The sequence below is a fragment of the Chaetura pelagica genome, unplaced genomic scaffold, assembly GCF_000747805.2.
Source record: "Chaetura pelagica isolate M959 unplaced genomic scaffold, ChaPel_1.0 scaffold1098, whole genome shotgun sequence".
In the NCBI taxonomy this organism is placed as follows: domain Eukaryota; kingdom Metazoa; phylum Chordata; class Aves; order Apodiformes; family Apodidae; genus Chaetura; species Chaetura pelagica.
The window spans coordinates 455,147-469,115 of record NW_009954179.1 but is presented as its reverse complement, the minus strand read 5'-3'; the positions used below and the strand labels follow the sequence as shown (position 1 = coordinate 469,115).

The 13,969-nt window shown below is 37.6% G+C and overlaps 1 protein-coding gene across 1 annotated transcript in view; it reads left to right on the top strand.

The window, feature by feature from the left end:
- The window catches only part of CAMK2D (calcium/calmodulin-dependent protein kinase II delta), a 144,890-nt gene that overhangs the window by 45,549 nt on the left and 85,372 nt on the right, over positions 1-13,969 (top strand). Inside the window, exon 2 of the mRNA XM_010002853.1 lies at positions 12,615-12,674. Within this exon, the coding sequence (XP_010001155.1) occupies positions 12,615-12,674 (60 nt within the window). The remainder of the gene's footprint in view (positions 1-12,614; positions 12,675-13,969) is intronic.

Genomic DNA, 13,969 nt, shown 5'->3' with positions numbered 1-13,969 from the left:
TGAAATAAGACAAATTAGGAATTAGGAGGAAAAACACTTGGAGGATTTGGGCATTTATCCTTTGTTTCAAGTGTTGTAGGCATTTGTGTTTTCATGGTTCAGTTAATTGTAATGGGTTTGTATAGTTAGGAAATTGAAAGAATGAGATCCATTCAGACTCAGCCACAAAACTCTAGATGAATACAAGTTAAACCACTAATCTTCAAGAAACTATTCACCAGTTATTGTTGACTTAAATTACTGTGGTGGTACTTTAACAGTAATCCATTGAGAGTTATTATTTTAAGAGAAAAGACCCTGTTTGGTTACTATCTTTTAGCAGTATGTGTTTGCAAGAGCAAGAGTGTGTTTTTTGTTTTGTTGGGTTTTTTTAAAAAAAATGCTTTTACAAACTCAGTGAATTAAGTTACAAGAAAGTGATTCTAAAAATACTGTCAAGATGATCCACTTTCAAAATAAGACCATACTGATGTAGCTTGGAGGTCAGGGCATCAGAATCCTGGCATCAAAGATTGTTGTAACATACAGCTTCAGCTTCAGAGAGTTTAAAACCTATTCATGCACTTGGTATTTGAGGAGGAAATTCATTATGAACAAAGACCTAGCAACTTGGCAGAGCAGAAAAAAATCAGTATGGTGAGTTAGCCATAAACCACTTATTTCTTTTAAAATAAGTTAACGGAAGGAAGTGTGTTACTGCTATTACTCTTCTAACTTTTTATGGGTCCTGTAGAAATAAATACCTGCTTTGCTTGTGACTTATTTATTAGGATATTTTTATTAATGCAATAGTATCTTTAGTCCTATAGTACTAGTACAGCCTACTGTTATTTTTGGAGAAATATTCCTGTAAGCACGTACTTACGTGTTCTTAACATTTCTTTTTTGTTATGAGAAGCTTTGGCTTTGATGTGCTTAATAAATTTCCTCTGAGTCATAACAAGAGTTGCCAAACCATTGTTTTTGTTCTTTTTGGATGTGATTCTAGTTCTACAGTTGTTTCCTTCTCCGAGGTTAAAGTCCCTGAGCTTTTATTAAGGTAAATGTCAGTGATTTCAAGTGGATTTGCATAAAAGAAACAGTCTCTGGTAAACAAAGTCATGTGTCATGTTTAGTTTTAAAGTAACAGTAACTACAGGGAATGTTAGAAATAAAAGTTGTTGACTTTTTCTGCACGATGGAGTTTCTGCCTTTTACTACTCTTTTTCCCTTCCTGTTAAGTAGGAAATACTGCAGCATCCCTAGGCTGTCAGTGAGCTGAACATCCTAACTGGCTGTTTTCTCTTTAAAAAAATAAAAAAGTTTCTCCTTCCCAAACAATTACTGCAATATCTTCTTCTAGAAATGACATCAAGGCAAAAGATGGTGATCATTGATATGCTTTCTAAAAATAAGCATTTCCAAAGTGAAGAACTTAAAGTCAGAGTTCAGAAGTTGCTCTTTGCAGCAGCTTCAAAATCAGTAACTTACTCATGTCTATCCAAGCCAAGTGGAAAGTCATCATGACTTGGTGTCTTACATGTCATACTTACTCACTTATATTAAAATTAGCTAGTGTCAGTGGGTAGGTCATGATTTATTTCAAGTTAAAAAGTAATTTGCTACCATAGGTTACCTGTTGCTGTTGCTGACAGTATTGTTTGGGTTTATAGTAAGCTGCAGTTTTGTGGTTTTTTTTCTTTTTGCTATTAGGCAATATTGTTTTATCAAATTGGAAGAGAAAATCAGTCTGTCTCATGTATGTCTCACAGCATTATTTTAGAAACTTTAAGGTGCCTTCAAAATTTTAGTTGTGAAACAAAAGTCTCTTCAGAGTTTATAATGCTCTTAATGGATTCAAAGGGTGGAACTATTCCTCTTTAAAATAGGGTCTGTAGGACTGGAATTTAGCAAGACATTCAAGTATGTACTTGAGCCCATCCCTCTCCAGTGAAGTATTTGAGGGCAAGCAGATGCTTTTGTGCTTGTCAGGCTGCTGAGTGGACTCCTGAAATTCCAAGCATTTCTTATATATGACGGATTTTTCTGAACTTACTTTCAATTCCTAAGATTTTTTTTTCTAAATATTGTTGTTTTCTGCAAAGTTACTGCAAATTTCTGCAGGAAATGAGTTAAGAAACAGAAAAAACTATTTCCCTAATTAAGGTTTAGAGCTATTAATTCGGGAGCAGTTGTGTTGCTGTTATAAACAAGGTATGTGAAAATATGTGGGAGCAAATACCCAAGGATTTAATGTTTTGCAGACCAACTTCTCTTCCTTTTGACTTGTTGGAAAGTAGGACTGGAAAATAAAACCTCTATATTTAAAATAACACAGCCATTGGATGGCTGTATTATACAAATCTAACAAATTTATCAAGATTAAAAGCAGGCAGTCATTAAGCAGCTCACCAATTTGGCAGTGTCACCCCCCATGGGATGAAGCTGTCATTTCCTTTAGCTGTACATGCTGACTCACTTGTGCTGCATAGGCTCCTTTTTCTTCAGGCATTTCTGACTGCATCAGGACAGCAAATTTGTGGGTTTTGTGAATACATCTTATAGCTTTCACACCTGTTAGCACAAGGGGCTATGTAGAAGTACTTTCAGACAGATGCTTCACGGAACTAAAATGCAGACTCAGCAGCATTTTGTAATTAAAAATTACTTCAGGATTAGTTTCAGAAGCTCAATGTATGAGGCATTTGAGTTTTCTTCAAATTGCTCTCAGTTAATCACATTCTCCACACTTCCCAGATTATACAATGGAAAAAAAAAAAAAAAAAAAAAAAAAAAGAAAAAGGTGGTAAGCACCCTGAAACTCCAACTGCTAAATTGTTGCATATTCCTCTGTAAACTCTGAAAAGTAGGAGCTGATGTTTGGCTGAAATGTGTCGTGTCACAGCAGCCTCCGTGGTTTTGGTCCACTCAGACGTGTGCTCTGCTTCATCTCCTGATGGGAGTTAAGTGGAGTGTGCTTGCATGTTCTGGAATACAACTTGTCATGCTGAATGTCTGGACTACTCAAGTATGAATCATGACTGAGAAGCCTAGAAACATTTAAACAGACCAGCAGAAAATAAGACAGGACAAGATGAGAGACACTGTCTGCACTCACATGTTTATCAGCAGAAATTAATAAAATTAGAGGTAGACGACATACAGTATAAAACTGAGAACCAAAAAAAAAAGGAGAGCAGTGAAGTAAAGGAGGAGTTCCCAGCAGGCAAGATGAGGGACGTCCATTTGTTTCGAGATGGAAGGGAAAATGCAGAGAGCAAAGGACTGGGAGGACCAATTCTGAAGACCTTTCAAATCCTAGTATGTACCAAGTCAATTCAGGGAATCCAGGAGGGTCACCTGGTAAAAATGGTGGAGAGCAGCTGGTTTGTGGTGCCAGATGAGGGGAGAGATAACAGTGTACCAGGCAGAAGTGGGAAACTGAGGCAGTAGGGAACAAAAGTGGTCAGTCTCAAAACTAGCCTCATTGTTCTGCTTTTAAATATGCTCAGGTCTTGCACGTAGAGTTGTTGCCAAAAATAATTTTTAGTCCAAAAACAGGAAGGGTTGAAGAAGATCTGGCTGACTATTGGTTTAAGAATTTGCAAGTTTGAGTCACAAAAGAAAATATATTGCTGTAGTGACAGAAAGAGGTAGTAAGATGATGATTCAGGATGAAAAGTACATTCAGGTTTTCCTGTTAAGGCAAATGTTGGTCTTGCATGAAGAGTATCAGGAAGGTGGTACAAGATACAGCACTGGACAGAAGATCAGAATAAAAGAGATGATAAAGAGGAGAGATGATAGGACACACGTAAACAGAGTTAATTATCAGGTGAAGGTTGGTTGGTGAACAGTTGTAGGTGATGATCAAATTTGCACTTCCTGACACACCCCCTGCAGTTGAGGCCTTTCTGTGTACATTGGCACTGAAGAGTTTTACAGCATATTATATATTATTTTTTAAAGTGGGTATTTATCTCTTCTAAATTTATAAGAGTTTTAAACCTAGAAATAAGCAAAATGCATATAAACAGTAACTACTTTTTGTTCTCTAGGGACTGCTGTTTAGAGTTGTTTTCACTTGTGCCAGTGTGTCTGGCTGGCAAGTCAGCAGTTCCAAACTTTTATTAATGTTCTCCTTGCTTTTCTAAGTCACTTCTCTCAGAAGAGTGATGTGAGTGAATCACCAGCTGGCTGTTTAAATGCACAGCAAACTGGAGTATAAAAAGGAGGGAAAAAAAGAAGAGGGTTTATTAACTTGTGCTCAGTGTCATGTAAATGGGTGCCTATAACAAGTGTTTAGTGGTTCCCAACATTTGAGTAAAATCCAGTCTATATTCTTATAATTATCTTGGTCTCTTCTCATTGTTAATTTAGGACACAATGAAACACAAATCATGTAAAAAAGTAAAATCATATTGGCTCAGTGCTTTGCTATTAATGTCACATGTTCTCTTTCCTCTTTTTGTCCTCCTGCAATTTCTTTGTTGCTTTAAGTAAGTCATGTTTTCCTCAATTACAGCAGCAGTGCTAGAAACAGAAGAAATGCAGGAATATCCTGCTTTTTTTTTTTTTTGGGGGGGGGGGTGTCACAGTTGTCACAGAAATTAGTGCTAAAGTGTCTTGATAAAGTGGTTTGAAGACCCTTCTACCGTCTCGGACTGTTAATCCATGCTTTGTAGGTAGGAATGAAGTTTCTGTGTCAATTTATTATCAAATTCACACACTGTGCGAACACTAAAATATTAACACAGAACGTGGGTGGGAAGTGGAAGAAAGCCCTACAGGAACATCAGCCAACTGACAACTGCTATTGTTGGCGGTCTTCACAGCTGAGCACAAATGTGCCTTTTGTTTTCTTACTGCCCTGGGGCAGAATTTGAAAATCAACAGGTGTGGGCTTTATTCATTATTTTACAGAGCATCTTGGATTAATATATTTTGCTTTTCCTTGATATTCAGAAGCCTGATTGAATGTGTGTATGGGAACATAGCCACAGAAATAACTGGAGGCATACTCTGTGCCCTCATTTCTGCTCTGTTGGCGCTTTTGACCAATGGCCTAATAAAAGAATTGGCTCTGCTATTGTTGTTGCACACTCCTACCCATTATGGAACTGGGTATCCATGGAAAAGATATCTTTATAACAGTGAACACCTGGCCCATGCTTCTCTTCAAGAAGCATTAGAGAAGGGGTGTGTCAGATGAGAATTCTCCGTGTCTTAATTGTTTATTATAAGAATGGCCCACTTTTAAAACTATAAAGACTAGGAAGAGAGGAATAGGTAAAGTGTGTGTATTCAGATGTTTCCCCAGGAGCAGGTAGTGAATGCTAGAGCATTCATTTTGAAAAAAAAAGTGCTTTTGGGAATTGAAGGACTATATTCCTTAGCATTTACCTTCTCTGAGACTAATGGAGGAGGGGGTGAGTGAGGTTTATTCATGAGCTTTTCTGCAGCATGAACTCAGTAATGGAAAATTCAAAGGGCTGCATGATTTACTGTTGTATGAATAAATGTGGGTCTAGTTTTTGTTTTTTTTTCTTACAGGCAGAAAAGGACTAGGTTGCAAAGTTCTAAAGGTCTATAAGTTATCTTTCATAAGAACCAGCTCAGTCAGGGCCTTAGTGATATTCTTTGTCCCCCCTAATGACTTCAACTTACAGAAATTATCAGGTCTAAGAAATGGAACTTGACTGCTTCCAGACCCTTAATACTTCCTCAGAGAGTGTTTTAAAAATGTATCTGAAGCAGTTAGATGTATATAAACCGCATTCCTATACTTAAAGAAGGTCACTGTTGCAACAGCATTCCTCTTATACAATATACCCTCAAACCACGAATATTTACATTCCATGATCCCTAGAATACATTGCTATGTTCTGTATAGTTGTCAGAGAAGTTGACAAGATGAGGGAGGTCAGGGGGAGAGGTTGTAGTCCTCTGTTAACCTGTATATCTCCCCTGCTGCGTTACAAAGAGTTGGTGTCCATAACTGCCAGGGAAACATCTGCTGAAAGAATATCAGGTCACCCAGGCATAACATTTGACATTTTGGTAGTACTGAAAAATAAGCTTTCTTTGATGGTTTGGGGTTTTTTTTTCCCCCACAGAAAATTCTGCAGCACTGTGGTTTTTTTTGGCCTAGAATCTGCACACATGGAAAGGTTTGCCATAATCTTAACATTTTGATTTTATGTATTTTTACTACATGCAGCACATTTATTTCTCGTGGGAGAGCTCAGTTAATGTCGTCTGTACCACTGCATCCTAGTGACATCATGCATAGACTGGTTCCAACCAGTCCTTTTTGTTTCTCAAATGTGAGAGGGGAAGGTTGGTTTGACCAACCTGCATTCCTGTCAGGAAGCTTGGACTTCCCACTGTTCCCATGGTTAGCTAGGCTCTACCTCTGCTGTGGGAAGAGGGCAATATTGCTGCAAGTCTGCCTTTTTTTGGCACTTAGTGGTGTCAGTGCAGTTTGTCAACTGGCCCTGGAACTTCTACTTGGGGAGATACATTCTTTTGAATGATTTAATAAAAAAATAAGAATGCAGGAAACCTGTGCAAAGCAGGAGAGGTTCTGGTCTGGAAGGCTGTAGCAGCTCTCAAAAAGGTTTTGTTTCTCTGTGAGAGATACACAGACCCTCTAGGCTGTTTTCAGTTCTAAACCCTTAATCTTACAAATGACCTGCATGTAGCAAGCAAAGGTCAGATCTGACACAGGGCATAATCAGACCTCAGGGGCCTCACACTGATGTTGTGTCCATGAATGTTCCCATTCCACAGCTACCTGCCAAAGTATTACCAGCTGTTAGGTCTGTGTCGTTGCACAGCTAAAAGGTTGGGTAGTTAAGTCCTCCCAGAAAACTGAACTGCCTGGAAATTGTGTGGAGCAGGGTCTAGCAAAGGGCTTTATCTCCTAAGCAGGCTCAAAGCTTCCTGAGGCTTGGCTCACTCTTAGTTCAAAGAGCATTAACACCTTTTGTCTCATCGAGTAGTCTCTTGATCTCTATTGCTAAGATAGAAGAGCTTATTCTAGTGAGATTTTAGGTGCCCAGAGGTTACATTCTGTGACAACAAAGATTTAAATTCTAATTGAAACAGGAAAAGTATGAGAACAGAGAGATTTTAATGTCCCAGAGGTTACATTCTGTGACAACAAAGATTCAAATTCTAATTGAAACAGGAAAAGTATAAGAAGAACAGAGAGATTTTAATGCATCACAAGGTTACCTTTTAATAGGAGCTTTGTTTTTCTGTGAAGGAACCTGAGCAAAAGGAAATTTATTTTTTTTTTTGTCAAAATAATACCAGAAAAAGAGCAGTGTCCTAGTGCATCTCCTTGTCAGAATTTCTGCAGCTGTCTTCTGATTTCCATGGGAGAACATAACAGGGCCAGGGTGGTCTAGGGTAGACTTTAAGGTATGCTGTCTGCTCTTGGGACTTGAAGCTCTTTGTTTTCTCTTTATTTAACTGTCTAAAGAAAAACATGGGGAAAAGTGAAAAGTCTCGGACTGTGTTGCACAGAGTAGGAAGCAGATTGTAGAGACCATCCCCCTTCAAAAAATAAAGCAAGCAGTGTGAGAAAACATACATCATCTCATTCTGATTAACACTATTTCCAGTCAATACTGAGGAATAAAAGAAATGTCCAGAAAATACAAGGGGTTAAAAAGATAAAAATTAGCAGTGGGAAAATGCACTTACATTGTTTGCTGAGGAGTGCAGGCTCTAAAAATAAAATAACAACCAAAGTTATTTAAATTTGTTGTTAGAAAGGGGCTTTGCTTAAGAGAAATTTTAATCTTGTTGATAGGTGGTGAGTGGTAGACATTTATGCCATGATGATAAACTCCATTTGAATGGTCTTGCAGGATCAGCATTTTGGATTAAGAATCATGACACTGCAGTAGAGGAGATTTGTGTGAATATATTAATTATATCCCTCTTTAATTATAAAATATATTATGACTTAATCCAAGAAATAGGTATAGCAAATTTTTGTAAGAAAGTAAAATTTTGATATCACTTAAACAATTTGTTACTTCATTTGCCTACCTAGTATAAACTCTCTACAAACAGTATAATTTTCTGATGCAAACATAATAAATGGTAATACAAGATTTTATTCTATTAGAATATTGAATTAGGATTAGTTCAAGACTTTACATTCATAGCATCTCTCAGTACCCCAGATTATACACATCCGTATGATTTGCTTCTGGTTTCACAGAATTTCATCAGTTATTGTAAGGGCTGAATTCTTAATGGATTTTTTTTCTTTTTCTTTGCTGTGTTTCACTGTAGCTGGCTGCAGCTTTTTTTTCCATGAATAAAATTGTATTTTTCTCATGGCTACCTTCTGATTATATCAGTGTTTCACTGGCAGTGATCTTTTTCCAGTCTTGGTAACTAGCTGTTGCTGTGATAGATGCCATTGCTCACAAATGGAAACTTGCTTTCATAAAATAATCTAGAATTTGTAGAGCATTCCTTCTTCTGCATTTGCACGGCTGCCTTTGGCTGCCTTTTAGGGTATTATTTGTATTTTTCATTAAATTTTCTTACAGTTTCTTGTGTAGACGTTGTAGGAGACCTTTTTATAATCAAGTATATATAATTATATGACAGGAAAGGAAGCAAATGTGTGTATATATATACATATTTGTATGTTCCCTTTTTATTATATGTTTGGTTTTAAAGCTTGGCTTCCTCTTACTGGTAATAATTTTTCCCTTTTCATACTGACAGGAGAACACAGTTATAGCTGATGAATTATATACTGTTGAAAATGAGAGGAATTAACTTTTTGGTTTTAGTAAGTGACCAGCTATTGAATTTAATTTTTCTTTAATGCTGTTGGAGCATAAACGTTTTATGCTAGACACTGCCACAGCCCTTCTCCAGATTTGTGGGGTTTTTCTGCCTGCAAGGTAATCTCTCTGGCTGTACTTGTCATGGGAGGACACTTCTTTCCTGAACAACTCTTGGTGCACCAACGCACCTTCTTGTGCTTCAGACGTCTGAGAGCTGAGTGCTCCAAGTATTTCGGTTTGACCTGCCCTTTGACATTCGCCTTCAGGTCACCAGTAACTGAAACCTGGCTGAAAACAGGGTAACAGAAATAGATATTTATGTACAGCATTTGCAGTTGGATGTGCTTGTAAATAAGTGGAGTGGAGAAAGGAGCATTATTTCCTGAAACATGCTGAAGAAACAAGAGTCGGTTGTCATGGGTACCCCACAAGGTTAAATTTCCATTAGGTTACCCCACCAAAAAACTTAGATATTCAGACTTATTCAGAAGGTTTCTGACACTCCCCTAACAACACGAAAGAGTACTTTATTTCCTTGGAAGTGCAGATGTCATCTTCTGGACCTCAACATCCACTGAAATCCCTGACTCAGCAAGTATTTAATGCTCATTCTCTACCTCATGGTTCGATGTGCAAGGTGTGAGGTATCTGCATTCACCTTAATTTCCTTTTTTAAAAAAGGGTATAAGAGCAACTGCTCTGACACAAGCAACTGAATGGGGTAAATACAGAGAGCTTGTTATTATAATTTACATGACACTGGATGCCACCTCATTGGCATCAGTCAATATGCCAGTTAAAACTGGGAATATTATAATGCAAATAACAATAACATTAACAATAATAATAATAACAACAACAATAATCGTAGTAATGTAACCATCATATATTGCAGTGTATCCAGCAGCGTATTTGAGTATAATGTTTTAATTGTGATTTTAAAAAATATCAGGCATGCTTTTTTAATCCATGCAGTTATTGTTCTTAAATGATGCAATAACAATTTAGCCTATCTTCATACCTGAAAATGTTCAGCTTTTGTTATCTAAGCATTCTATTTTGTCTGTAAATTAGAGCTGAATATTAAACCTATCTCATTGCTTATCCTTGTACTAGATTGGGATCACTTCATGGATTACCCTCTTGTAGGTTTAGACTCGATCCGTTGTTTTCAGTTAAATGAGAGAGCTCCATCTGGTTTTAGAGTTTATTTCACCTAGGAAATTGTGAAGTCATGTTTACTTGTCTGTTTTTTTCATCTTGTTTCAATTTCTTCCTGTCCACTGGAGCAGGAAGAACATTTGTATCATGGGTCACTATTCTAGATTGCCTTACCCAGGTGGTGTCTGCTAGCTCTGTGGGTGCACTAGGGTATAGTATGGTAACTTTTAAACGACCAATGAAAATGTGTAGTGTATATGAGGAATTAATCATATCCAGTGTCAGTTCAGAAGCTGTGGTATAGTGATTAATAGCAAATAGATGTCAAGTGTTTATACTCTATATTCCAAGTCAGAGATGAAGGGCTCTGTTATATCTGTGTAATTCCTGAAGAGTTGACACAGGCTGTATTTAGCACTTCATGGGAGACTGTCAGACACCTTCCAGGTTTCTAGCTATGCTGGCTAATCCTGTAAATATAGATTGAGGTAGTATAGAATCTTTCTTCTGAAACAAGCTTAGTTTAGTATGCATTTCAGATCATCTCCCTGTGTGCTGTGTATAATATGGCAATTGGTCAACCCCAGGTTAAGTTACAGCCAAAGCTGATGGGCATTAAGGTGCTGTAACTCTATACATCTCTGCTTGTGTTTTGAACTTGCTGCAACTGAATTTTAAAATCTTAACATAAACCTCAGTGGAAGGTCCTTGTATTTCCTTTTGTTGTTGTTGTTAAAGCGTATGTTACTGACAGCTGTAGGGCACAGTATTTTGATGTTATGTTAACATTCATACCAAATACAGTTTCTGCTGTCTTTTTATTCTTGCAGTCAGTGGTTCTGATTTAGTTTCCTTCTCAATTCATGAAAAGGCCCAATACAAATGCTGCTTATATTTTCTGGAAAAAAAAAATAATAAAAAAATTTGTCTCCAAGCAATTCCATTATGGTTACTGCTTGGTTCTGCCTTTTTGGGGTGTTTTCCTTGACACTTTTAGGTTTGTGTCTGAAGTCTGGTACTGTTTTACTCTTGGAACAGGGCTTTAGCATTCCCTTCCTAGTGTCCCTTCTGCTGGAGGGGCACAGTAGTTCTTGTGTCATAAATACAGATTTAATTGGTTTTCTCTCATGAAATTCACTGGATTCAGTGACAATGTGTGTCTCCCTCTTCTCTTGCAGATTGAACTTTTGATATTCTCTAAATGCTGTTTTTTCAACTCAAAACTTACTGTGTGGACTAGAGTTTTTACGGGGTGGAAGGGCAGTTAAGAATTTTTACTTCCAGTTGTTAGGAATGACCTCAAAAATAACGCAGATAATTAGGACTGCATAGATAACATAACCTGAGGTACTTGAGTTACATCTGAAGTTTGAGTACCTAGGGAGGACTGGTTATTATAATATCCTTGGAAGTCAAATTGGAGCTAGTGGAAATACTAGCAGAAGAGCCTCATCTCCAAGAGTATTTTAGTTGATTTCTCTTCTAATTTTGTAAAATTATTTTTAGCTAATATTATAAAATTGAATCTACTGCTTTTCTGCCTCTTGCTTCACAGAAGCTGTGTTCTTAAAAGGCATAGACATTGCAGAAAAGTGAGGATAAATGCACTAGAAGTCTATTGGAATTATAGGATTACAGTAGTCATCTGTTTTTATTATCTCCAAATTATGTATTTTATTGCCTGAGTTACCTCTGTGTGTTTTATACTGCCTGACACTGACATTTTAACATACCTGAAGACCTTCAGGTGCTTCCAGCATGTATAATGTATGAACCTCCCCGACACTCTCCTATTTGTTATAAAAAACAAGTACTATATTACTTAGTGCTAAAGAAAATGCAGCAGAAGTAGTGCTGTAAAATGGTTGTGTTTGGAGCAAATAGTATAAAAGTGTAAGTAAAGCTGCTTAAGTAAAATGGAGCTTGACACAAGCAGTAGTATTTTATCTCCAGGAGTGTCCTTAGGGCTCGGTCCAAGTTCAGACTTCCAGCCTGCTGCTCTCTCTGAAGGTTAAAGAGAATCAAATGGCCAGGCAAAGAGGAGCTGACAGATGGGACACCTGGACCTGCATGTGCAGGGTATCGTTAGGTTAATGAATAATCGGTCCGAGAGCGAGATTAACCCTGCTGGCAAAACAACAACTGCTGGTCATTAGTTATTGGAGGTTCCTGGAGCATCCTGTTATGGTGGGAGCAGGTGGTGGCAGGAGTGCTGGCAATATCAGGAGGGTTGCCATGTGTCCAGCTGTATACTCAGTGCCCTAGGTAGCATTAAAGCTGTTAGCAAGTAGGATTTAAGGCAACCCTATGGGCTCAGGTTGTCCATATTTATAACTAATGTTGTAATGTGCTTTATCACCTGATAATTTTAGGCTGAGGCCTGAATAGTTCCTGTTGTCCCCAGTAAATTGGCAGCTTGATTTTTCTAATGGGACAGTGCCAGTGGTAGTCCATCAAAAAAGTGGTTGGATGTGGTAACCTAATCCAATACTACAAATATTTTGAATGTGAATTCTGAATGGATCTAAATAAAGGGAGCACTTTTAAAAGATTACGTCAGATGGTGTATTTTTTTTGCTTCTGTATAGTAAACACACTGAACTATGTTAATCTTCATGCTAAAAGCAACTGTTTTGCTTTCCTTTGTTGCAGATCACCAGAAACTGGAAAGAGAAGCTAGAATCTGTCGCCTCTTGAAGCATCCCAATATTGGTAGGAACACTCAATTGCTTAATACAGTACAGTTTAGAAAACTGAGGGAAAATACCAAAAAACCCCCAACAACTACAAATAGCAGCTCAGTGAAGTCAACTGTAAATATCTCCAGGCAAGACTCTTTCTTTATAATGTGGTGCTCCTTTATAGTCCTGCTGTGGGGTGTAAGATGCTAGTAGATCACCTAAAGCAATGTACTGTTCTCCTCTTCACTGAGCTGTTGCTCTGCCATCAATGAGCTGTCTGTGCCAGGTGTTTGGGGTTTTTTTGAGCACTGTGTAGGAGGAGTTATTTCCAGTCCTGCTCATGGCTTTTTGAGACCTGCAGAAGAATTTTATCTAAGAGCATATGTTGCAAAATGAGACAGACCAATACCAATAATTAGTGTTGTTTTTACTGAGATGCTGGTTTTATCCTATTTGATTTTGGTTTTCAGATTCTGTTCTTCTGTAGGAATGATAGGTAGCTGCAGAAGATTTTGCTCTGTTTGTTTTCAGAACTCTGTGGTTTCTACTCAAGCTTCATGGAAAGCAAAAAAGTATCTATATATATTTGGGGGTTGGAGTGTGTCCCTTTCCTTGCCTTAGAAGCACCAGAGACAAAGAAGTACCTTGATCTTTAAGGCATCAGATCTAGGTTTTTCAGACACTGAATCATATAATCATAATCAAGCCAAGGATATCTCTCACAAGAATATTTGTTGTACCTAAGACTTCTGCAGAAGGGTGGGATTTTCCTGCCCATCTTAGACCTCTGTCCTCACGTATGTTCTTGAAATTTGTTGCCAGAAAAACTAAAATTCTCAGTGAATGTTTTAAATAAATATGTATGCTTCGTACTCCAAAAGCCCTTGCCAGTCTGCTTGCTCTTCTTTCTGCTTAGTTTTTCTCCTTTTCATTTTTAACTAATAGATGTTGGTATTAGTGACATTTTTAGACTAATATAATTGTTTCATGGCTGGGAAAGAATCAAGTTCTTTCTTTTAATAATAGTCAGAAGTTGAAAACAAACATGCAGCAGTTCGAAAAGAAATGTTGGTTCTCTGAAAAAGCTCTCTGAAGTAGTCTCAAACAAAAGAGGTTTCACATACAAATGTGTTTATAGAGGGAGAGCAGTGTTATCTGCCAATCTTTGCATTGTAAAGCAATGCAAGACAATGTGCAAATCCTTGAGGGGAGGAGGTGCAGCTCTTCTGCAGTTATGGAAAATAGTGGTTACACCTGGTGCTAGTCTGGCTCTGGAGTAACTTATCTGTGCCTTGCTGTTACTGGAGTGCATTGGTGAATTTAAAC